This window comes from Barbatula barbatula (genome assembly GCF_947034865.1).
Source record: "Barbatula barbatula genome assembly, chromosome: 11".
In the NCBI taxonomy this organism is placed as follows: Eukaryota; Metazoa; Chordata; class Actinopteri; order Cypriniformes; family Nemacheilidae; genus Barbatula; species Barbatula barbatula.
The window spans coordinates 22,033,769-22,056,737 of NC_136774.1; the positions used below are offsets into that span (position 1 = coordinate 22,033,769).

Here is a 22,969-nt window from a genome sequence, read left to right on the forward strand (position 1 = left end):
ATTAAAAATCAGTTTATTCTTTTCAAAAGCAAAATAAATGAGTGAAATATAAAAGCAATTATTGAATCTACCACTGTATTATAAAGAAGCACAATAATCCAAGTTCGATTATTTATTTAAAGATTTTGTTTTTTGTTAATTGAACACTATTATATTAATACATTTTATAAACAAAACATTGTTTTGACAATAATTGTTTTAGATGTATACAATATATTCCTGGTGAAATTTATTGAACACTACAAATCGTCATATAGAGCATTATTGTCATTATAAAGTGCATCGAAAAAAAGTTCAGTAATCAGTGATACAGAAGTTTAAAAGCTGCCCAAGATGTAACCCTGTATGCTAATTTCTTTACAATAGCAGTAAAGCGGTATTAGTTCATGAGGCAAAAGAGATTGATAGAACATTATTGTGGAGTTGCACAAGTAAAAGCAGTGCTAATGAATATGATAAATGACAGAATGAGCGCTAAGATGATGAACGTGATGCTGCAGCAGCGCTCTGGAGGCTGAACCGCGCCGACGTTTAATTATTGAGCGCTTGTCAAGAAGATGGCGGCTTCCTGGGCGGCATGATAAGATGTAGAGTTAGCTAAATCTACAGTGAAAGGTGCACCCAGAGTTGAATTCGTTTTCCGAGTCCTCCCTCGCGATTTTTATAGTAAATTAACAAATCGGAACGAGTAAGTATTTTGAACTACGGAATGAAAGAATAATATTTTGCAGCTTTCTGTGACGGCTAACGGTACATTCGCCATTTTTGAGGGAAGCTAAGCGAGTAGCCAGGGACGAAACAATAACTGATGTTGAACTGTGCAACTCGAATAAAATGCCACTTGCTATTCTAAAAAGTAAATAAAACAGTAAAATGAAACATGTAACATTTTCTCTGTTATGCCGAATAAATATGTCGAATTGACAGCGTTTAACGGGATATCTGCTATTGAAGCTAACTGGCTGCCCACTGAATCTCATTGACCATTTTAGCTAGCATGCTAAAAACTAGCATGCATTGTAAGTTGTATTTTAAAATTATTTTGTGGTGAAAGTGTAAATTGAGAAAGTTTAATGTCAGCATATTGTTCAGTGGTGGTTGTTTAAATGGTCTTTATTTAGAAATGCACTTGGATCACTGAAAAAAGCGCTAGATTTTTCTAAAAGGGGTGGATTGTTTGGTTTGTTTATCAAGATGGCGGCACCCAGACAGGAGAGGCATGAAAATCCAAATATCAACTCTTAACACACAATCCTACAAAATCAACCTCTCTACTAGCGTTTTATTTAGCTGCATACTTGAAATGTGCATACACGCCACATAAGCAAAGCAACATTTAACTTTGCGGTTTATTATTACGTTTTGATACAGTAACCACTTAAGCGAAAGTGGATATTTTGTTTGGTTCACCGCCCATTTTATTCGTTAGCTTGTGTGTTAGCATAGCCGTTTAGCTGCTAACTGGGCGCTTGTGCTGCAGCTAGCCTCGACAAGATGGCGGCATTCACATCTCTGTGCTACTCATTTTCTCAGATAAACATTTAACCTAGTGCCACAATTTTCTTTCAAAATGCACGGGAGGCCACCTGCATGTGACGTTAAGGATTTGGGATTGTTTTTCTTTATTACTCCCCGAATGAGCATTTGTTGAACTGCCGGTATTTGTCTGTTATTCGCTCGTGATCGAAAAGCGTCTCTTGCCGCTAAAATGGCGGTTCGCGCATATTTGAGCTAACGTTAACCGGCTAGCACCCATTACGCTCGCCCTTTGCGTTATATTTTCTGCCTTTGTGGTGTAAACAAAAACAACATTTAGCTTTCAACTGACATTTCGAGTACGACGGCCGCCGTTTAATTGGGAATCCGTGTGGTCATCCGCCGCATTTCTGTGACCTATTTAGCTCGCGAAGCTACGTAGCGCGCTAATCCTGTTAGCGCTAAAACAATAGCTTTTGACACACGAATGCTGTTTCCATCCACACTCAAACCAGGGCTGTGCGTGGGATTTGTGTCTCGCTAGAGAAGTGGAAATGGCTTCTTCAGGCACCACGGTTCTGCAACCGCGCTGGAAGAGAGTTCTGGGCTGGTCCGGCCCGGTTCCTCGCCCGAGACACGGACACCGAGCCGTGGCCATTAAGGAGCTGATGGTGGTGTTCGGCGGAGGGAATGAAGGCATCGTGGATGAGCTGCACGTTTATAACACAGGTGATCAGTTTGTGTGTTATTAATAATAAACTGGTTAACTACTTGCATGAACCCTTATTTTAAACGGGCTATTTTGTGCAGCATCTCAGCTGTTGTTATTATGTTAGCCAGATAACGTTATTCTCCTGCTATGATTTGGTGGCCAGATTTACTGTTTCGCTTTATTTAAATAAACACATTCGCCAATAATTGTAATTGTGAATGGTACGTACAGACACCTGCGCAGCTTTCGTTTTAATGATTCGCCAAATAACGTAACTGGATTCCTGTGCTAACTTAAATGTTTACAGCGTTAGCCCGGCTGCATTAGCTCGCCAAGCGGTTAGCAGTTAGCCACACAGGAAAGGAAAATCTGCATAAATGATGAGCTACCCGAGCTAACTAGCCGTAATGAATGTGCACGAATTTAGCAATAAATAATTGCTTGAGGACTTGAGACCCAAAACTAACAGTCCTCACGTCACATTGGAATTTCATGAATTAATTTGCTGCTAAATATGTTGTGACAGTGTATGTGGGTGAGCGGCTTTGTGTCGCGTAAAGCTGTTGTGTGTAACCATCAGAGGGCTAAGTGTATGTTTAGGTGTCAGCTAGCCAGCTAACGCTATAGCACTAGCCGTCTTTAGCTAGCCAAGGTGCAGAACTGGTACGCCAGGGGGGAAAATGCAAAGAGAAATGGCGGGTTAAAAAGAACGCCTGTTACGTCATCACAACACGCAGGCCCCGCCCATCGAATTTCCCGCATTGCTAAATAAACACAGTGGAAAGAATGAATGAACTAGAAACAACACAGTGAGGTTTTTTAAATCCATGGAAACTTACGAGATAGGGTCCTTACAGGAAGTGCTATATGTATGAGAAATACAATAAACCCAAAATATGCAGTGTTGTGAAATGTTGTACACGCAATAGATTCTGTTAAAGGGCTGTCATCAATTCTGTCATCATTTACAGACCTTCTAGTTGTTCCAAACTCTATATATGTATTTGTTTGTTCGAACACAGAAAGATATTTCAACAAATGCCTGTAACCAAACAGTTCTTTAACCACATTGACTACCATAGTAGGGAAAATCACAAAGGAAGTCAAAAGTGCCCCAGAACTGTTTGCTGTCCTACATTCTTCAAAATATCTATTTATTTTCCTTTTAACAGAACAAAAAAAAAAGTATTGTTGTCAAAGGGGTCCAAGAGCTGTTTGATTATAAGCATTCGTCCAAATATCTTTCCTTTGTTCATCAAAACAAAGACATTATACAGGTTTGAAACAACTCGAAGGTGAGTTAATGATGACAGAATGTTTATTTTTGGGTGAACTGTTTCTTTGAATATAGTATTGATTATATGGTTGTTAGTTTGATTATTGATTATATGGTTGTTAGTTTGAATATAAACTGTAAATTAACAGGATGAGAAATAAGATTAGCACCCTCATGTAATTTCTAATCTTTTTTTCTTCTGCGTAACGTAACGGATATTATGAAGAACATTTGCAACTTAACAACATTGTCCCCCGTTAACTTCCATTGTATGGACACAAAACCACAGAGACATCAAAATTTCAAAATATATTTTTCATGTTTCGAATGACAAGCTATTGAATGATTAATTTTATAAACTACCCCTTATAACAGCTTACCATAATATTGCCTTTAACTTGTTTTACATTAAAAAATTGTGCAACTTTTAGCATTTGATGCAAAAAAGGATTACATCTCACCAGTGAATGAGCATTTTTCATCACTTCAAATTACACAATTATGTTTTTCAACAGCCACCAATCAGTGGTTTATTCCTGCCGTCCGGGGTGACATTCCTCCTGGCTGTGCTGCATATGGGTTTGTGTGTGATGGCACCAGACTTCTGGCCTTCGGTGGTATGGTCGAGTACGGAAAGTACAGCAATGACCTTTATGAACTACAGGTAAGCCTATTACCATCATTTTAACAAGTAAAATGTTGTATTCAGTGTGACCTTTTTTGTTTTTGCATCAGCTCTGGTCATTTGTAGTTATTGTAGCAATACTTGTCAAAGATGTTAACTACTTTTTTGGATTAAAGAGTGTTTGTGTTTAAACAGGCCAGTCGTTGGGAATGGAAACGGTTGAAGCCCAAAGCCCCTAAAAATGGACCACCGCCTTGTCCCCGTCTGGGACACAGTTTTTCTCTTGTTGGAAACAAATGCTATTTGTTCGGCGGGCTTGCTAATGACAGTGAAGATCCCAAAAACAATATTCCAAGGTACAAAACCAATTTTTACAGTTAACGTCTAAAATGGTTCGACAAGGTCTTATAGGAATGTTTGAGGAGCAGGTCCAGAGATCCAAGTTCTTTGTCATACACCAGATACTTAAATGACCTGTACACACTGGAGCTTCGTCCGGGATCAAGTGCAGGAGGCTGGGACATCCCTATTACATACGGCGTGCTGCCGCCACCTCGTGAGAGCCACACGGCTGTTGTTTACACAGAGAAAATGTCCAAAAAGTCTCGTCTGATCATCTACGGTGGTATGAGTGGGTGCCGCCTTGGAGACCTCTGGACTTTAGACATAGGTAAGTAAAAGAACTGGATCGAATCTTTCTTTTAGGAAAATACTTTTTGTAACTGATTTATGTGAACTGTTTGTAATGATCATTCTCTGTTGTGTAGATACTTTGACTTGGAACAAACCTGCCATTAGTGGCACTGCACCTCTGCCCCGCAGTCTGCACTCCGCCACCACTATAACCAACAAGTGAGTCTTTTCACATGCACAGCAATCCGTAGCTTCAGAGTTAGCTACGCAGAAAATGGTTAAGATGTGGTTCTTAATGTACATTAATGCTTTGTGTAGCGGTGCATGTTATTTTAAAAGTAGTAAAAACATTGTGATCGCTTCTGTTGACTTGGATTGGTTTGTGTGCTTTTTTCCTCAAAGGATGTTTGTATTTGGTGGATGGGTCCCTCTAGTTATGGATGATGTCAAAGTGGCAACTCATGAGAAGGAATGGAAGTGCACGAACACATTGGCATGCTTAAATCTAGGTAGATACATTTGTCTGTATTGTGCAATAATCAAATCTGTTTAAAAGAATAGTTCACCTTCGAAAAAAAAGTATGTTATCATTTACCTCTCGTCATTTCAAACCTGTGTGAGTTTCTTTCCTCTGCAGAACACAAAAGAAGATATTTAAAAAAATGTTGGTAACAGAACAGCACAGCCCCTCATTCACTCTGTAACCAATGCAAATGAATGGGGGCTGGGGGCCCCCATATTAACAATATTCTTCAAAATATCTTCTTTAATAATTTCGTTTTGAAGGTGAATTACTCTTTGTCTGTTGTAAATGAGATTTCGTCACAGTGCATTTTGCGTAGAGAAATCAGCTTTGGAATGTGATTAAAATGTGCATCTCGGGGAGGTGGTATATGTTACCTTTTGTGAAAGCATAACAATCGCCTGTGATGGCTTTAAATGAAGACTTAAAAGGTTTGAAAACAGTATGTCATTATAGCACATTTTACTTTTATATCTCTTAGATGCAATGTCTTGGGAAACTATCTTGATGGACACACTAGAGGATAATATCCCAAGAGCCAGAGCTGGACACTGTTCAGTGTCCATTAACAACAGGCTGTACGTCTGGAGTGGCAGGGATGGCTATCGCAAAGCCTGGAACAATCAAGTTTGCTGCAAGGATCTTTGGTACCTGGAGACAGGTAAGATAAGCATAATCTTAAATCCTTCATTACATACTACATTATCTTTAAAAAAAATTAAATGCATAATCTTCTCCCTATCAGATCGTCCTCAGGCCCCGTCGCGGGTGCAGCTGGTCCGTGCCAACACCAACTCTCTTGAGGTCAGTTGGGGGGCGGTGCCCACTGCTGACACGTACCTGCTACAGCTGCAGAAATATGACATCCCTGCTGCAACCGCTGCCACATCTCCGACCGCCACCCACACCCCTTCTGTACCCGCAAACTCGCCCAAGAGCCCAATACCCGCTGCTGTCGCGCCTGCCGGTCAGAGCATGCCTCTGTCTGGGGTCACGCTGTTACAACAAGTTCCTTCATCCACCACCTCCATGCCAAGCAGTCCGCTGGCAGCCTCACCCCGTGGACCAGGTAGAACATTGCCTAATCATACCAGTAATCTAATCTGAAATATTAATGTGGAATTTTTTTTATTTAAACCGTAAGGTTGCCAGATTGGGGTGTTACTTCAATCACACTAACACATTCTCATATTACTTCTCTTTTGATGATAATTAGGGATGTAACGATTCACTCAGCTCGCGATTCGATTCACAATTCTGCTCTAACAATGCGATTGTATTCATGAAATTTATTCACAAAATTTAAGAATGAACAACTGCCCTTTTATTATTTCTCTAATGTTCCACATTGTCGTGTTTTATGTCAAATAACTTAATTGCAGTTTAAAACAAAAAATATATAATACAAATGCCTCTTTACTATAAACAAACTAAGACTTTGTCAGTGCTTTTCCTAACTTTTCCTTTTTTAAGAAATATCAGCATATCCACATTTAGCAAGTTTGCAGAAAATAACAGCGGCCCCTGCTGTCCAAAACATGAACTGCTTTGAATTGACACATATTATAGTTGATTTTTAACAATTACCATTTGTAATAAAAATGTCATGATGTTTTTTTATTCACAGCTATTCTTAAAGTGGCAGCACCTCATTCAGCAGCTGGGGCTTCAGTTGTTACTGTGCACCAGGCAACCCCAGGCGGCAAATCTCCTGTCACATTGACATCTCTTCCTGCCGGAGTCCGCATGGTTGTCCCTGCGCAGAGCACCCAGGGAACTGTATGAATCCATCTTAAACCACACTGTATTTTTACTTTAAAAGGTTTCAGTTGATTTTGTTTTTGAACAATTTGTTGACTCTGTTTTGCTCTCTAGCAAATCGGCAGCAGCCCTCAGATGAGCGGCATGGCTGCTTTAGCTGCAGCTGCTGCAGCCACACAGAAGATCCCGCCATCTTCTACAACTACTATGCTAAATGTTCCAGCTGGAGCAACCATCATGAAAACTGTTGCTATGACTCCAGGATCCACAACTTTACCGGCTACTGTCAAAGTAGCGTCACCTGTAATGGTAAGCATCGAGTTCCTTAGCAAAAGGGTGTGTTTAACTATATGCAAGCACACTTGTAGAAACTTATGAACAGTGCAGACCACATTTATGCTGACTCTGAATTCTAAATAGCGATTCCTTTTTAACATTTTTTTAACTTTGATGTTTTCTGTCACGGATGTGTCTTGTTCCACCTTTTCTGTTCTAGGTTACTAACCCTGCTACCCGAATGCTGAAAACAGCAGCGGCACAGGTCGGCACTTCAGCCATCACTACTCCCAACACCCCGACTCGTCCCATCATCACTGTACACAAATCAGGCACAGTGACTGTGGCTCAGCAGGCTCAGGTTGTCACCACAATGGTTGGTGGAGTCACCAAAACTATAACTCTTGTTAAGAGCCCCATCACTATGGGTAGCGGTGGCACTCTGGTAAGTATTCAAAGCTGTTTATAATAATGTGTTAACCCAAACACAATAATTAACATTTTTATTGAACCATTTCCTGTTTATAGCTCTCCAGCCTTGGAAAAATGATGTCTGTCGTTCAGACAAAACCAGTGCAAAGCTCTGCTGTGACTGGGCAGGCTGGAAACAGTCCTGTCACACTAATACAGGTCAGCAAGCGCTGCCCTTTTTGGAGGATTTTAAAGCCATGGCTCTATATGTTAATGCAAATTGGGTGAATTTCTCTTAGACAAAGACTCCTCTGCCTGCCGGTACCATCCTGAAGCTGGTCACTTCTGCAGATGGCAAGCCCACTACCATCATTACAACTTCCCAGGCAGGAGGAACCGGAACAAAGCCCACTATACTGGGCATCAGCAGTGTCTCTCCAACCACCACCAGCAAACCAGGAACAACCTATATTAAAACCTTTCCCATGTCTGCCCTTCAACAAGGAGCAACAGGTCGGTTTTTCTGCTCATCAAATTTGTGCTTATGCAGAAATTTAATTGACTTGCTTCTCAGCATTTATGTAGTTGCATAAAAACGCCCATAAAATAATTTTGTTTATATGGAACTGTGGGGTTACAATGATCAACTTTTATTTATTTTCTGTCTCTTTTTTTTTTTAGGTTTGACCAGCAGTGCTGGCATGAAGTCCCCAATCACAATTATCACCACCAAGGTGGTCACTCCTGGCACAGGCACACCTGGCAAAATCATAACGGCTATGCCTAAGCTGACAGGCGCTGGACAACATGGAGTCACGCAGGCGAGTACTGTTTAACCCCATGACCTCTGAAAATTTTACAGTCATAACAAATAGATCAGTTACCTTTAAGCACCCATCCAAACGTATTGTATTTGTTCTTAGGTGGTCTTGAAGGGGGCACCGGGTCAGCCTGGCACCATCCTGCGCACAGTTCCCATGGGTGGAGTGCGTCTGGTTTCTCCAGGCACTGTGTCAACTGGGAAACCCACTGTTACGACACTGGTGGTCAAGGGCACCACAGGTAAGAATATTCAGACTGATGCTAAACATATTAGGCCGGTTTCCCGAACAAGGATTAGTTTAAACCAGGACTAGGCCTTAATTAAATTAGGATATTTAAGTTATACTTTACAAAAAACATTACTGTTGTGCATCTTGAGACAAAACAATCGCACTGATATATTTTAAGATATGCCAGTGTAAATTATTTTCGTTAAAGACACCTCTAATATTTCAGTTAGTCTGGGACTAGCATAAGCCCCATTAATCCCTTTTTATTTTGTACATTATGCAAGTACACACCGATTGCCTACAAAACACAGATATTTGACTTAGTTTTGCAGTTCATGCCCGGCATCTTTTAGCGCTGGAACCGTGGCATTTACAGTTTCAAACGATCTCCAAATCTAGCGTTATATCCACCGTTTCTATAACATCAATCACTGAAGTTCTGTGAACAAACGGACACACCTCACCTTCACTATCGCAAGAGTAACGTGCTACAGCGCACCCCATCTTGAAGCTTCGCAAATAATCTTGATCCTAAGCGGGTCTCGCTCGTGGGCAGGTTTTTTTTATTTCGCCTTGCTTTTTCAGGAGAATGGCCAATAAAAGGAATAGGATTCCTGTGAAAGAAATGCTACGTCATGCGTCCAACTAGTGTAAAGAAGTCAGAATGCATGACATGGCATGATACCTGATCTTTAATAGAATAAACACAACATGATTTCCCCTTTGCTTTCCCCTGCCTGTGCTGGCATTCCGGTGCACAGCAACGGTACATCATTTTGAAATAGTAATGTCTAAACCGTCTTGATTTCGATTAATGTTCCACCACTATCGATATCAATGTTTCAATCGCTCTAGCTCTCTCCTGAATGCCTGCCAAAATGGTGCAGTTTAGATTGCGTGATGTTAAACTCCGGAGCTCTTTATGCACCTTTCTCAAATTATAATTTTTTTCATACGATTTTCCCTGTATGAATTAAGGTGTCACAACTTTGGGTACAGTGACCGGTACTGTATCCACCAGTGGGGTTGGGGGCAGTGTGGTAAGCACAAATGCCAGCCTGGCAACTCCCGTCACCACTCTTGCCACAGTTGCTACTTTATCCAGCCAAGTTATCAATCCAGCGGCCATCACTGTATCTGCTGCACAGACAAGCCTCGCCACCGCCACCATACAAGTGAGCCATCCGATCAAATCAAACTGCATTTACTCTATATACACATTAGCAAAACACTGTTTTTTGAATCTATAAAAAACAAATATTTCATTTTTCTTTTAGTCTGCTGCACAGCCTACTAAAGTTACTCTGATCACCACACCAAGTGGTGCCGAGGACCAGCCCGCACAGGATCTTCCTGTTTCTATCCTGGCATCTCCCACCTCTGATCAGCCCTCCAACACTGGTGCTGAGGCTGGTGATGCCCCTGGCGAAGGTGCTGCTACCGTTACCATCATCTGCTCCAACCCACCTTGCGAGACCCACGAGACTGGAACGACCAATACGGCTACAACAGCTTCTGCCAAGATCTGTTCCAACCCTCCCTGCGAAACACACGTCACAGGCACCACCAACACTGCCACAACTGCTTCTGCTAACATGGGTGCAGTGCAGCAGGTGTGCACCAACCCACCCTCAGAGACCCACGACACGGGCACCACCAACACAGCCACCACTGCCAGCTGCAACATGGGCTCTACAGAGATGGGCACGGTGAACAGCAAGACAGAGTCTACTACGGCGGGTACATCCTCGGACTCTGTTTCAGAACCAGCAGGGTCTGCTGCGGAGGGCGGGTCTGCTGCGGAGGGCGGGTCTGCTGCGGAGGGCGGGTCTGCTGCGGAGGGCGGGTCTGCTGCGGAGGGCGGGTCTGCTGCGGAGGGCAGTACTGCTGCGGAGGGCAGTACTGCTGCGGAGGGCAGTTCTGCATCTGGCACCAAGCGTCCTGAGAATCACCGCACGGGCACCACCAACACAGCCACCACTGCCAGCTGCAACATGGGCTCTATAGAGATGGGCACCACAAACAGCAAGACAGAGTCTTCTACGGCGGAAACATCCTCAGCCTCTGTTTCAGAACCAGCAGGGTCTGCTGCCGAAGACAGTTCTGCATCTGGCACCATGCGTCCTGAGAATCACCGCACGGGTACCACCAATACCTCCACCACTGCTCGCTCTAACATGGGCTCTGATCAGACAGGAACAGTTCAGAGCTCCAGCAAGAGCCAAGCTGCAATCTCTTCCACGATGGTGCCTCTCTCTTCTAGCCCTTCTTCAGAGACGCTCGAGACCAGCACCGCAAAACTGGATGCCTTGTCTGCTCCAGGAGACGTCAAACAAGACTGCTCAAATCCACCTTGCGAGACACACGAAACTGGCACCACCAATACTGGTACACAATCAACCTCTGCAATGGGCAATGTGCAAACCAATGTTGCGCAGAGGGTGTGCTCTAAGCCACCTTGTGAAACCCATGAGACGGGCACTACCAACACACCCACCCCAGCCTCATCTAATGTTGGTGACGGTCAGAATTCTACTGTGCAAAGTGTATGTTCCAATCCACCGTGTGAAACCCATGAGACGGGCACTACCAACACACCCACCCAGGCCTCATCTACTATTGGTGACGGTCAGAATGCCACTGTGCAAAGGGTATGTTCCAATCCACCGTGTGAAACCCATGAGACGGGCACTACCAACACACCCACCCAGGCCTCATCTACTATTGGTGACGGTCAGAATGCCACTGTGCAAAGGGTATGTTCCAATCCACCGTGTGAAACCCATGAGACGGGCACTACCAACACACCCACCCAAGCTTCATCTAGTATTGGTCCTGAACAAAATGCCACTATGCAAAGGGTGTGCTCCAATCCTCCCTGTGAAACGCACGAAACGGGTACTACAAATACAGCCACCACAGCTACCAGCAACTTAGAAACTGAAGATGGTATTGGTATGTACCTCATGCCACTTACCTTCTGTCTTATCTGTATATTAAATCTTAAGATGTGTATTTTTAAGTCAAATCTTCTTAAAATGTTGAATCACCTTTAATTTGGTGTGAGCATGTCAAACAGTGCAGTTGTGCTTTATCCACGGTAAAGATTGTTGTTGATTGTCGTCATTGGTGTTGGTCCTTTAGCTCAGCAGGGTGGTGAAGGACAGGTCGACAGTGGAACCAGCTCAGAACCCACATCCTCTACAGAACCAGCCAATCCCACAACACAAAGCAGAGCCATCACCACAGTGACACAAGCCACGCCCACTCCAGGACCATCAGTACCGGTATGAATCTGTCATTGCATAAATTCAGATGTTTTGAGGTGCATGGTATCAAATAAATGAGAGATGTGTGATGCAACCACCAATTTAAAACCTGTTAGTTTGGTTGGATGATGTGTTACAATTGAATTACACACATTGTTTTCACAGATGCAAAGAAAACAATCAGAAACAAATTTTACAATTTTCTCTTGTGCAGGAGATCTCATCCATGGCTGGTTCTGCAGTAGTGGCTGAGGTTCCAGGAGAGTCTGAGGCTATGGAGCAGACCAGTGCCGAAGCTGCGGCCGCTGGAGAGGAACCCATGCAGACAGAGTGCCAGGGAGAGCTGGGTGAAGAAACAGCTGTCAGAGGGGTTGCCATAAATGAAGCTACAGCTGTGGATGAGGGCACCGTACTGCAAGTACATGTTGCCATGGAAGCACAGCCAGGGCAGGGAGATCAGGCTGAGGTAACACCTTGGAATAAGGTTGGCGTTAGAGTAGTTCGTGTTTAATTTTTTAATATCCTAATTTAATGAATTGAAGGTCTCATGAGTTTCTTGTGAATTATTAAACGTTGGTTTAATCAAGTCATTGATTTCTTGTTAAAGCAGATGGAGGCTGGGGTTGAGGGTACAGAAGCGATGAGTCTTGCTCCTCAGGACTCAGAAGCCCTCTCACTACCTCAGGAGCTGATGTCTGCAGAAGCTCAGCAAACTACCCTCATGGTGACCGGACTGAGCCCAGAAGAGCTGGCTGTGACTGCAGCCGCTGAGGCAGCTGCGCAGGCAGCAGCTACGGAGGAGGCCCAGGCCCTCGCCATCCAAGCCGTACTGCAGGCAGCTCAACAGGCTGTGCTCAGTAAGTTAAGACCAATTTTACCAGAGCTTTGAAAGTTTACACTACATTTATGCTGTTCATGTTAAGAGAGAGACAGAAAACCAAAATAGACTTTGCAGATCTGTTTATTATCAGCCAATCAGATGCTAAATACAAATGTCACATTTGCACGACAACATTCTCACCTACACGCCATTCCTGTCGGATGTTCTGTATCAGGTGGAAATGCAGGTCAGGAGCAACGGTCCACCACCATCCCAATCGTCCTGACACAGCAGGAACTCGCGGCACTCGTTCAGCAGCAGCAACAGCTGCAGGAGGCGCAGGCGGCTGCAGCCCAGCAGCTGAGTGCCCAAGCGGCCGCAGCTGCGCTGCCCACCGAGGGTTTGGCTCCAGCAGACAGTCTCAATGACCCGGCATCTGAGAGCAATGGCCACGAGATGGCGACTGCTGTTACGGCTGCTGTGGCCAGTCTCTTACCGCGTGCTACTGCTGAAAGTAAGACTTTTTCTCAATAATATTACATCTATATCGTATATTTACATCGCAACTTGATTCAATTCTGGTTAATTCACTTAAATTAAAAAATCTAATATTTGTGTGATGTGCGACTAAAACATTTGATTTGTTTACTGTAGCTCTGGCCCCATCGAGTACTTTCGCACTATCTCAGCCCATGGTGGTCACCAGGCCTGCTAAAATGCAAGCGGCCACTGCTCTAGCTGAAGTAGCCAATGGAATCGAGTCAGCATCTGGGGTGAGTACAGCCATGGATCTTTATAATCAGTGTCAATGCAGATGACAAGTTTCATATTTGTGTTCAACTACCTTCATTTCAGAAGCAAGAAGCCCCTCCGGCAGTGGTAAAGCCACCTGTGAAGAAAGAGAATCAGTGGTTTGATGTTGGTATCGTCAAGGTTACGAACATGGTTGTCACTCACTATTACGTCCCAGCAGATGATTCTGCTGTTACTGATGTAAGTAAAAATGCTGCTAACTTAGGCTTTTTTAGTAGTTGACCAATATTGTGGTGCCAGTTTTTTTACTACCTATTAAAATATCATCTTGGCTGTGATTTTGCAGGATGACTCTGGTGCCATGCCGGACTACAGCCGAATGAAGAAGATAGAACTGTCTCCTGGCACTGCGTACAAGTTTCGTGTAGCTGGTATCAATGCGTGCGGCCGTGGAACGTTCTCCGAGGTCTCTGCTTTTAAGACCTGCTTACCTGGCTTCCCTGGAGCACCGTGTGCCATCAAAATTAGCAAGGTTGGTCACCACAAGAAAAAGACGCTTGTGTTTAATGCTTATCTACCTTTGGGTTTGTTTATGGTAACTAACATATTTTATTCCCCAAATCCTTTGCTGTCAGAGCCCTGATGGTGCCCATCTGACCTGGGAGCCTCCTTCAGTGACATCAGGGAAGATCATAGAGTATTCAGTGTATCTGGCCATACAGAGCTCGCAGACAGTCGAGGCGAAAGCTTCTGCTCCGGCACAGCTTGCCTTTATGCGGGTGTACTGTGGACCTAGCCCATCCTGCCTGGTGCAGTCGTCTAGTCTCTCCAATGCCCACATCGACTACACCACCAAACCCGCCATCATCTTCCGCATTGCAGCCCGTAACGAGAAGGGCTATGGCCCCGCCACGCAAGTTAGGTGGCTACAAGGCAAGTAGCTCAGAATCTTTGTTTTCAAGGATCTGACTGGGATTACATTAACCTCCTATATAAGCGCCCCTCTTTTTGAGCATTTTATCGATTCCAAAAACAAGTTCAGAACATCAATGTTGAATGTTTTAGCTTTCAAATGAGTATAGTTTGGGATAGTTGATTTAATAATAATAGAAAACAATAATTCAAATGTAGATAAAAAACGCCTTTTCCATGGGCCCTGTGCATGTTAAAGTGTTCAAGCTATGAAAATATTGCTTATTGGTGTAATTTTGCAGAAACCAGTAAGGATGGCTCAGCAGCCAAACCAGCAGGAAAGAGACCAGTGTCCTCACCTGATATGTGAGTTTCTTACAAAATAATTGTGGGTGTTACTGTAGCTTGTCCAGACTTTAAAAACATTCAACATGTTTTGAACTTCTGTTTTTGTAGGAAAGGCACTGGTATAAAGAAAGCCAGATCTGACCAGTGAGAGCTCACATGACCTCTGACCCCGCCTGACTCTGAGCTAAACCGTGACTGAACTCCACTTCCTGCTGAATGACCTTCTTGCTTCCACTCGCTCCCCATTTAATCGTCTTCAACAGGAAACGGGAGCTAAAAATAGAAGAATGTTTCAGACAAAAAAAGGATGATCCATTTGTGAAAAATCAGCTCTCATCACTGGACATATTGGTGCCATGGACACCACCTGAATTTTTGAAACATCAAATCATAAATGTTCCTTCCTCCGAGTCGAAAGCACATGCTTTTGCTTTTCCTGACAATTTTCTGTAAAAAGTTCTCAATGGCAGCGATCAGTCTTGTTATCAAATATTCATTCTTTATCCATCCTTGATATTCATTTACGTTTAAGCTTATTTCAATACAAGCAATAGATAACAAAAATAACATTTGCTCTTTGTCGGTTTGTTGATGTTTTCATTATTTGAAAAAGTCTGTATATTTCAACGGTGTGCTGAGAAATGAAGGAGGAAGCGCGGCTGATGATGCTTCACTGGGATACTAACGATTACAATGAAAACGAACAGCACTTGGTGACGCTTGAGAGGGAAAAGACTCTGTAATTATTCATTCACTGCGAGTTCAGTTGCTTGTTTTACATCACTGTGTTCATACATTTGCTGTGAGGGACAGAACCGAGAGGCGTAATGCTGAAGAGAAAAGGACTTCAACCCGTGTAGATGAAATCATTCTACTTTTGCATTGCGTCAACTAGATCTTGTATAAAGAGCAAAAATCCCAAAAATAGTAAATTGTGATACAGGAGTTCTTCATGTGTGGTTTATTTTTGTATTTTCTTTTCCTTATTGTGTATGTGTGCTTCAGAGCGGCGTTTTAAACCTCACACCTCTCCCGAACATGTTACCAGCTCATTCCTGAAGTCGTCTTGATTGTGGATTTGATGCGCTGGCTAGTGTCCGAAGGCCATAGTTTTCATATCCCATTGGTTATGAATGATTTCAACCTTATTTTGGGAATTGTAGTATAAAATGTATGTATTTGTTCTGAACATTTTCCCACAGCAAGCTGGATGAGTGAGAAAATCTTTTGCAACCTTTCGTTCTTCCCGTGCATTTTTATTCTTGGCATTTATAGAAGCCTACGTTAGACAAAGATGCTTTTTATTTTAATCTTCTCCCCGTCATCCTTTGCCTAGTCTATAGTTTAATTTAATTTTTCAATCTTACCTTTTATATGCTTGGTTTTGTGCGTTGGTAGATATAAATTGGGAGTCTACTCAAACTGTGCATCTGATGTTTTCGGAACCTTTTCTGCCGATGGTTTAGGATGCAGGCCTGTGTAAATGCTGGGAGTGATGGGATTTTAGGAAAGGTGTGATGGACATGTCATTTTTTGAATGGATAATTGAAACGGGTTATTTCTGTTTCTCTAATGGTTGGAAATTGTTGAAGACGGATTGTTGGCTTAGCCGGAGTGCGAACTCAGTTGTAAATTAGTTCTTTCACATAGCAAGAAGGAAAACGAAAAACTCTTTGCCTTTTTTATATAATTATCTGTAACAAAATGTTTTTACATGTTGTCATCTATGATTGCTTTTGTGTCTTGACATATAAAAGTAATGGAATTCTGTGGCCGTGTTTGTGTCCTGTGTTGCCTGCTATCAATTTTTGTTTTGTTACATTGTTTTGTTTTGTGTTGCTGATTCTGCCTTAGTCTTGTCCCTGAGAAATGTTATGTACCATGAATCTAGATTGACCGGAAGTGGATTAAAGATTATTTGTATTGGCGAAAAGCAAAGTTTTGGAATACGAACATTTTCCAATACAGTAGGTGAAGAGAATGCTGTTATTGAACCAGTTTTATTTCATTACAAAATATACATTTGTAGTATTCAAGGTTGAATTGGCCTTGATTTTGATTTTAGAAATTCAAGAAATAAAGTTTGGCTTCAGTATTTAGGATCTACAAGAGATGAGGCTTTACATTTCCAAAGATCATTTAGCTAAAATGGTGTTATAGTCCTACATGAAGAAATGTTATATTTTAATTAAAGAAATGATTAAAATGCAACGTGTTCCTCCAGTGTAAGTTACTTAAAAAAGTAATGCATAACTACTAGTTACATCTACATAATTATTAATAATATTTAAAGTTTTATCAACTTGACTACGTGGACCAAAGAAACTTTCAAAATGTTCAAGTATCAACCCTGATATAATACTTATACGTACTACTTATACTTACTTTATTCCTGTTAAAAAACAAATAAGCTAATTAAATATTTCTAAACAATATTTAGTTCATTACTCTCGTGATAAGCCATGTGGCTCTAAAAAAACAAATTATCTTAAAAAGTAAGTTAACGTAGCTTAATTGCACCAAACTGCTCCTGTGGATGTGCATTGCGCTCTTCCAGTGAGGCTTTTTGTCCCGGTCGCTTGCCGTAGAAGAACGGATTGCCATGGCAACTGCAGCTAGTAGATACGGTGCAGCGTAGCTACCTCTTTAAAACAGCGTTCGGCTGATCGTTTCTTCTCGTTTTAATTTGAATAAACCGTTTTGGTTTTATACTCATATGTTAAGGAATTAGTAAAAGTTGTCAATGTTTGAGAGACGACGCTCTTTTCGGTGTTGTTAGCAAACTGTCACGCGTAATGGATCAGTACAGCATCCTCGGCAGGATTGGGGAAGGAGCTCATGGCATCGTTTTCAAAGCCAGACACATCGAAGTAAGTCCATGTTACTGTGCGTTTATGTCGGTTTTCTTAAATACGTGAAGTTGGTGACTTCATATGAATGTGTTTTTAGACGGGAGAGACGGTGGCTTTAAAAAAAGTGGCCTTGCGAAAACTTGAAGATGGAATTCCGAACCAGGCTCTCCGAGAAATCAAAGCTCTGCAGGAGATTGAAGATAACCAATATGTAAGAATATCATTTGTGCCTTTAAACATTTGCCTCAGAAAGAAATTGCACCCTACTTTACTCAGAACTGTAGTAAGCGTAAATAAATGTAAACAGCTGGGGCCAGTTGTTCAAAGTGAATCTGATTAAATATGGGTTCAAAAGTAAAAGTGGATTGTGAATTTGATTAGATCACAAAATCAAATCTAGGTTTTGATGTGGATCCAAATCTGGATCAGTTTGTGTTGTTCAAAACTTTCGGGATTCCTTTTGAACCATAGAAACAGGATTATACCGACCCCAGAAGATAGAAGGAACAGAAAATGTAATAAAACATAAAAACTGGACAAAAATATAACATTTATGTCATGTAATATACACACAGACATTATATTTAAAAATGTCTCTTGATATGTTTGACTGTTAAAGTAAAAAATGAAATATACATAGGCTTTGTCCTATTAAGCTTTTCAATAGCCGACAGTAAAGAAAAACGGATATATGCATAAAAGAATCCCAATTTTAAATGTTTTATTGCTGTTTGTAAACATTAGTAATAAACCAGTCAAAAGTTGTTATTTGTGGGCGAGCGGAAAGTCACTTGGGTGAACACAACGCAAATTTTTTCGTTTGGTTCCAGAATGAGATAACTCACAAAAACAATATTGTGCAATCCAATTAAAATAAATCAAATTGCAGTTGGTTTGATTGGATTTAAGCCATCATAACTCCAAAATACAGCTGATTTACACAATAAAACATGATAACATAATAAACAACATGATTTAAAAAACAAAAATGGAGTTAACTCTTCATTTATATATATTATATATCTTGTTTCCCATCTCATACTTTTTCCATCACCGTGTCTCTTTAGGGCTTCCATAAAACATTAGTAATCCAGATTTGGTAATCAGTGGAACATCCAATTGTCTGAAATAACATTATATGATTTCTATAGGTGGTAAAACTTAAAGACGTCTTCCCTCACGGTACCGGATTTGTGCTCGTGTTTGAGTACATGTTATCAGATCTCTCAGAAGTCATTAGAAATTCTCAACGTCCTCTTACCGCGCCACAGGTCAAAGGATACATGATGATGCTGCTGAAGGGAGTGGCCTTCTGCCACGAGAATTCCATTATGCACAGGGTAAGACCTTTATTGCCCGACTTCAGAGCGTCTCTGTTGTGTGATCTGTGCATCATGTGTTTTTCGTGTAGGACCTAAAGCCTGCAAACCTTCTAATCAGCTCGACCGGTCATCTTAAGATTGCTGATTTTGGCCTGGCAAGGCTTTTCTCCAATGAAGGGGATCGTCTGTATAGTCATCAAGTGGCAACCAGGTGACGGTTCACTTCTGTCAAGCTTCACTGAAAAGATATGGGATGTGATAAGCTTATAAATGATGAGCTATGTCATGTTTCAGATGGTACAGAGCTCCAGAACTTCTGTATGGTGCTCGAAAATATGATGAAGGAGTTGATCTCTGGTAAGTAACATGACCTTTATTCAAGTTTATATTAACTTCATTAAAAGGGACAATTTGTAAAATCCGCCACTAGAGGGAGCACGTTCAAAACAGATATGTTCAAAACAACAACAATGGCGTAGCTTGATGACCCTTGTGAAGGTCTTCACCTCCACCGCTGATAATCAATCAGACATGAATAAGAAATGGCGTTTATGGCTGATGTCATAAAGTTGCGTTTGATGATGTAATTTAATTTAATTATAATTAATTAGATGTCATTCATCAAAGTAATTTATTACTATTTAGCCAGATGACCTAAAAACGACTACTGCTTGTTCAGTAAATAATCTATACATGACACTCGTGCTAAATTAAGAAAAAGACTAACTTTGTTGATCGATATAATAATCATACGTTTTCTCTCAGTAAAGGAATCTAAACAGTTGCTCACCTGTCTAGTAGCCCTGTGTCACTGATCAAATTGGCCATTTTCTCACACTTAACAAATAGTTGGACACATTTGAGATATTGTAAGTACTCAAATGAACAAAATATATAACACTAGCCTAGGTTTTTTTATAATTTACTGCAAAAACTGTATCTTTAACATTTATTTTATAAAGTGTAAAAAAACTACTTGCTCCTATTAGGGAAGGGGCTTTTTTTCTTTATCGGATTTATAATTCTTTGTTGTGATCAAATTTCGGCAAAATGATTTCATCATTTACATTTACTCATAAACTCAATTGACTTCCATTATAAAGACACAAAATCTCTAAAACATTTCTCAAAATATCTTCACAGAAGAAAGAGTCACACACAGGTTTTGATTGATATGAGGGTGGTGAATATAAATGATGACCGGAGTCATGTACTGTTTTCAGCTGTCCACTAGATGTCAGAAGTGCACACTTAACACACATTTCTTGTTGTTGTTTTAGGGCAGTGGGCTGCATTTTTGGGGAGCTGTTGAACAACTCTCCTCTTTTCCCTGGAGAGAATGACATTGAGCAGCTGTGCTGTGTGCTCCGAGTGCTGGGAACTCCTAACCAGAAAGTTTGGCCTGTGAGTTTTCTCTGCGCATTTACCCATCCGTCCATCTTTATTTATTAGCTTTTTGCTGCTTATTATGATCTCTTACATTCAAATCTAGGAAATAACAGAACTACCAGACTACAATAAGATCACGTTTAAAGAAAACCCACCCATTCCTTTGGAGGAGGTCGTGCCTGATTCGTCACCTCAGGCTGTGGACCTACTCAAGAAGTTTCTTGTCTTTCCATCCAAACAGCGGATCAGTGCCATGCAGGTGCACACGCTTAAAATGCAGTGAGATTCTGTGCAGAGAAATGTCAGTGGTTCGGTGACACTCATAATGTGTCTTTCTTCAGGCTTTGCTCCATCCATATTTCTTCACGGACCCTCTCCCGGCTCATCACTCAGAGCTGCCCATCCCTCAACGTGGAGGAAAACCCTCCGGACAGCGCATGCAACCCCCCTATGAGTTCACTGTGGATCGACCCTTACATGAGAGCTTGGTGGACCCTGCGCTGATCCAAAGGCATGTGTGGGGTTGTTTCTGATTGCAAAAAAGTAAATTATACTTTATAGTTTACTATATGCATTATACTGTAATGGCTGTAATAAAATTATGAAATATTATGGCATACTTTTGAACAGGTTTTTGAACTGTGCATTTATTACGTACATTTATATACGCAATTATTTGAGTTATTTATTCCTACACGGTTTTCCACAATAAACATTTTGAGTTCAGAGGAATTGCTTATTTGACTTGATAGAATCTTTTGCAGTTTGACCCTTCAGAGAAACGATTCTTTGGCCTCATCGGGTTACGGCAGCTTGTTTTAACTGATCACGTTGTATTCAGTTAGCAAAACTGCTCATACAATTTTGTGCCAACATTATGTAAAACTATCTGCTTTGTTTAACAATCAATTTTGGCAGATATTTCTTATGAAAGAAAAAAATAATATTCCACAGTTACAGGTGATAAGGTACAATAACTTCCTCCATTCTTTTCTGAAAAACAGAGACAACATGTAGGAAGCCTTTCGTGTGTAAACTGTGGGCCCTCGTTTTTTATTAATACTTTTAAGGATTCCTGTCAATGTTTTATAGCTGTTATTGACTTGCACTGCTAATACTTCACCAGTGTGAATTAACATAAACTGTTCAAATAACAGACATAGATCATGTACGTGACATCTATAACCACAGCAGTAATGATTCTTCATTCACTGAACCGAATGCCAGCACACGTGTTGATCCAGCTCTTAAATTTCCCCTTAAAACTGAATGAACAAAAGAAGAGAAAACGGCAAGTTTTGATTAACAAATGACTTTGACGGTGGTGCTGTGTGTTGATGTGCTCGGACTGCACATCTTTACGATGACTGCTGCGTTTGTCTCTATTTGCATCACTGCAGTCGGCTCAACTGTCCACTTGTGTTACATATTAAACTGCGCTTTGCATTTTTTATTGGCTGCATTTTACCTTTTGTTCCCTTTGTGGTTTAGCATTTATCAAGGATTTTATCGTGCCGGTTCAAATTTTCAGGTTTCTTGTAAGTTTAAGGACTTTATTCTTCACACGTGATTTTTGTTTGGAAAATGTAATGTTGGTTCAGTCTTGCGTTTGACTAGAAGATCCATCTGTGGAATATATTAATATTGATTGTATGTGTCAGTGTTAATGTTTGGGTGTTAGTTTTGGCTGCAGTGTTACACCTTTACAACTATTGAAACTGTTTTAGCAGATTTGAAGAAATCATATTTTTAAGACCTTATTTGTATTTTCAAGGGTTTTGAGACAAAAAGCTTGCATTTATGTCAAGTACAGTATATGTATAATATTGTATTAGTTTATAGTTTAGATTTGAAAATACTCTTCATTTAAAGTATATAAGTTATTCACATAAGACATATGTTATATAACTTTTCAGCTGGTTATGTGTAAGTTTATACATTTAATGTGTAACGTCGTTGCCAATGTGATGTCTCCACATGTAGCAGAATGCCAATAAAGCTCACTTGACCATCTACATTTTCCTTTATGTATTCTATATTGGAAATAAGATTTACGCATCTTACTTTACAAATACTCATAAACATTTTTTTAGTTTACTGATCAAATGAAGGATCAGCTCTACAAACTGATATTCTAATGTTTGAGATTTTTCTTAGACTGCATTTCCTTCCCTATATAAACTTGTGTTTCTCTCTCTCTCTGTATGTGTTAGAAATATTTAACTTTTGCTCTCGTAAATTTGAAAATGCTGTGTGATATTTCCAATCGTTTTCATATTTTCCACATACACACTGTGAAGCAACACATTTCCTAAAGCTGACCTGTGTGTAGCTCCGCCCACCAGCCGCACATGTCAAACCTAAATCCCCCACGATACCAGAGCACATAAACCTTCACACCTCAAGTTCTGATCCATTAGAGCAGAGATTCACCTCTCACTGACACCTGTCCTGCTCGTAGACTCAGGTATGTCAAATTACGTCATCTCATTACAGTCTTAACATTCAAAACAAAGCAAGTGAAGCTGTTGGAGTAAATGCAATATATTTTATATTGGT

General features: G+C 41.0%; 2 protein-coding genes across 5 annotated transcripts; both read left to right on the forward strand.

The window, feature by feature from the left end:
- Nucleotides 1–572: 572 nt before the first annotated feature.
- On the forward strand, nt 573–16,617 carry hcfc1b (host cell factor C1b). Of its 3 annotated transcripts, none has more exons than XM_079467624.1 (28): nt 573–688; nt 1,992–2,205; nt 3,980–4,128; nt 4,285–4,445; nt 4,551–4,759; nt 4,857–4,941; nt 5,125–5,231; nt 5,727–5,906; nt 5,991–6,314; nt 6,873–7,024; nt 7,121–7,315; nt 7,503–7,727; nt 7,811–7,912; nt 7,993–8,206; nt 8,375–8,514; nt 8,617–8,755; nt 9,724–9,920; nt 10,023–11,700; nt 11,890–12,032; nt 12,229–12,480; nt 12,622–12,871; nt 13,070–13,348; nt 13,489–13,607; nt 13,690–13,827; nt 13,934–14,119; nt 14,223–14,520; nt 14,802–14,865; nt 14,956–16,617. In XM_079467624.1, the coding sequence occupies exons 2-28, from the start codon at nt 2,031–2,033 to the stop codon at nt 14,993–14,995; spliced, it is 6,201 nt and encodes a 2,066-aa protein (XP_079323750.1). In that variant the 5' UTR covers nt 573–688; nt 1,992–2,030; the 3' UTR covers nt 14,996–16,617. The 3 variants fall into 3 exon arrangements, with proteins under 3 accessions (XP_079323750.1, XP_079323751.1, XP_079323752.1); XM_079467625.1 differs by having other exon boundaries at nt 593–688; nt 2,021–2,205; XM_079467626.1 differs by having other exon boundaries at nt 603–2,205; nt 12,625–12,871.
- Nucleotides 16,618–17,365: 748 nt separating this feature from the next.
- On the forward strand, nt 17,366–22,422 carry cdk20 (cyclin dependent kinase 20). 2 transcript variants are annotated; one of them, XM_079466832.1, is made up of 8 exons: nt 17,366–17,717; nt 17,797–17,910; nt 18,851–19,039; nt 19,111–19,232; nt 19,316–19,378; nt 20,302–20,425; nt 20,514–20,669; nt 20,752–22,422. In XM_079466832.1, the coding sequence occupies exons 1-8, from the start codon at nt 17,643–17,645 to the stop codon at nt 20,941–20,943; spliced, it is 1,035 nt and encodes a 344-aa protein (XP_079322958.1). In that variant the 5' UTR covers nt 17,366–17,642; the 3' UTR covers nt 20,944–22,422. The 2 variants fall into 2 exon arrangements, with proteins under 2 accessions (XP_079322958.1, XP_079322959.1); XM_079466833.1 differs by having other exon boundaries at nt 17,429–17,717; nt 18,971–19,039.
- Nucleotides 22,423–22,969: the final 547 nt, after the last annotated feature.

What these genes read in the sequence shown, in the direction of transcription:
- hcfc1b (XM_079467624.1), top strand. Translation starts at nt 2,031, where the DNA reads ATGGCTTCTTCAGGCACCACGGTTCTGCAACCGCGCTGGAAGAGAGTT. An exon ending in GGTGGTCAAGGGCACCACAG is followed by an intron (nt 8,756 to 9,723) that starts GTAAGAATATTC and finishes GTATGAATTAAG; the next exon opens with GTGTCACAACTTTGGGTACA. An exon ending in TCGCCACCGCCACCATACAA is followed by an intron (nt 9,921 to 10,022) that starts GTGAGCCATCCG and finishes TTTTTCTTTTAG; the next exon opens with TCTGCTGCACAGCCTACTAA.
- cdk20 (XM_079466832.1), top strand. Translation starts at nt 17,643, where the DNA reads ATGGATCAGTACAGCATCCTCGGCAGGATTGGGGAAGGAGCTCATGGC. An exon ending in TCAAAGCCAGACACATCGAA is followed by an intron (nt 17,718 to 17,796) that starts GTAAGTCCATGT and finishes ATGTGTTTTTAG; the next exon opens with ACGGGAGAGACGGTGGCTTT. An exon ending in AGATTGAAGATAACCAATAT is followed by an intron (nt 17,911 to 18,850) that starts GTAAGAATATCA and finishes TGATTTCTATAG; the next exon opens with GTGGTAAAACTTAAAGACGT.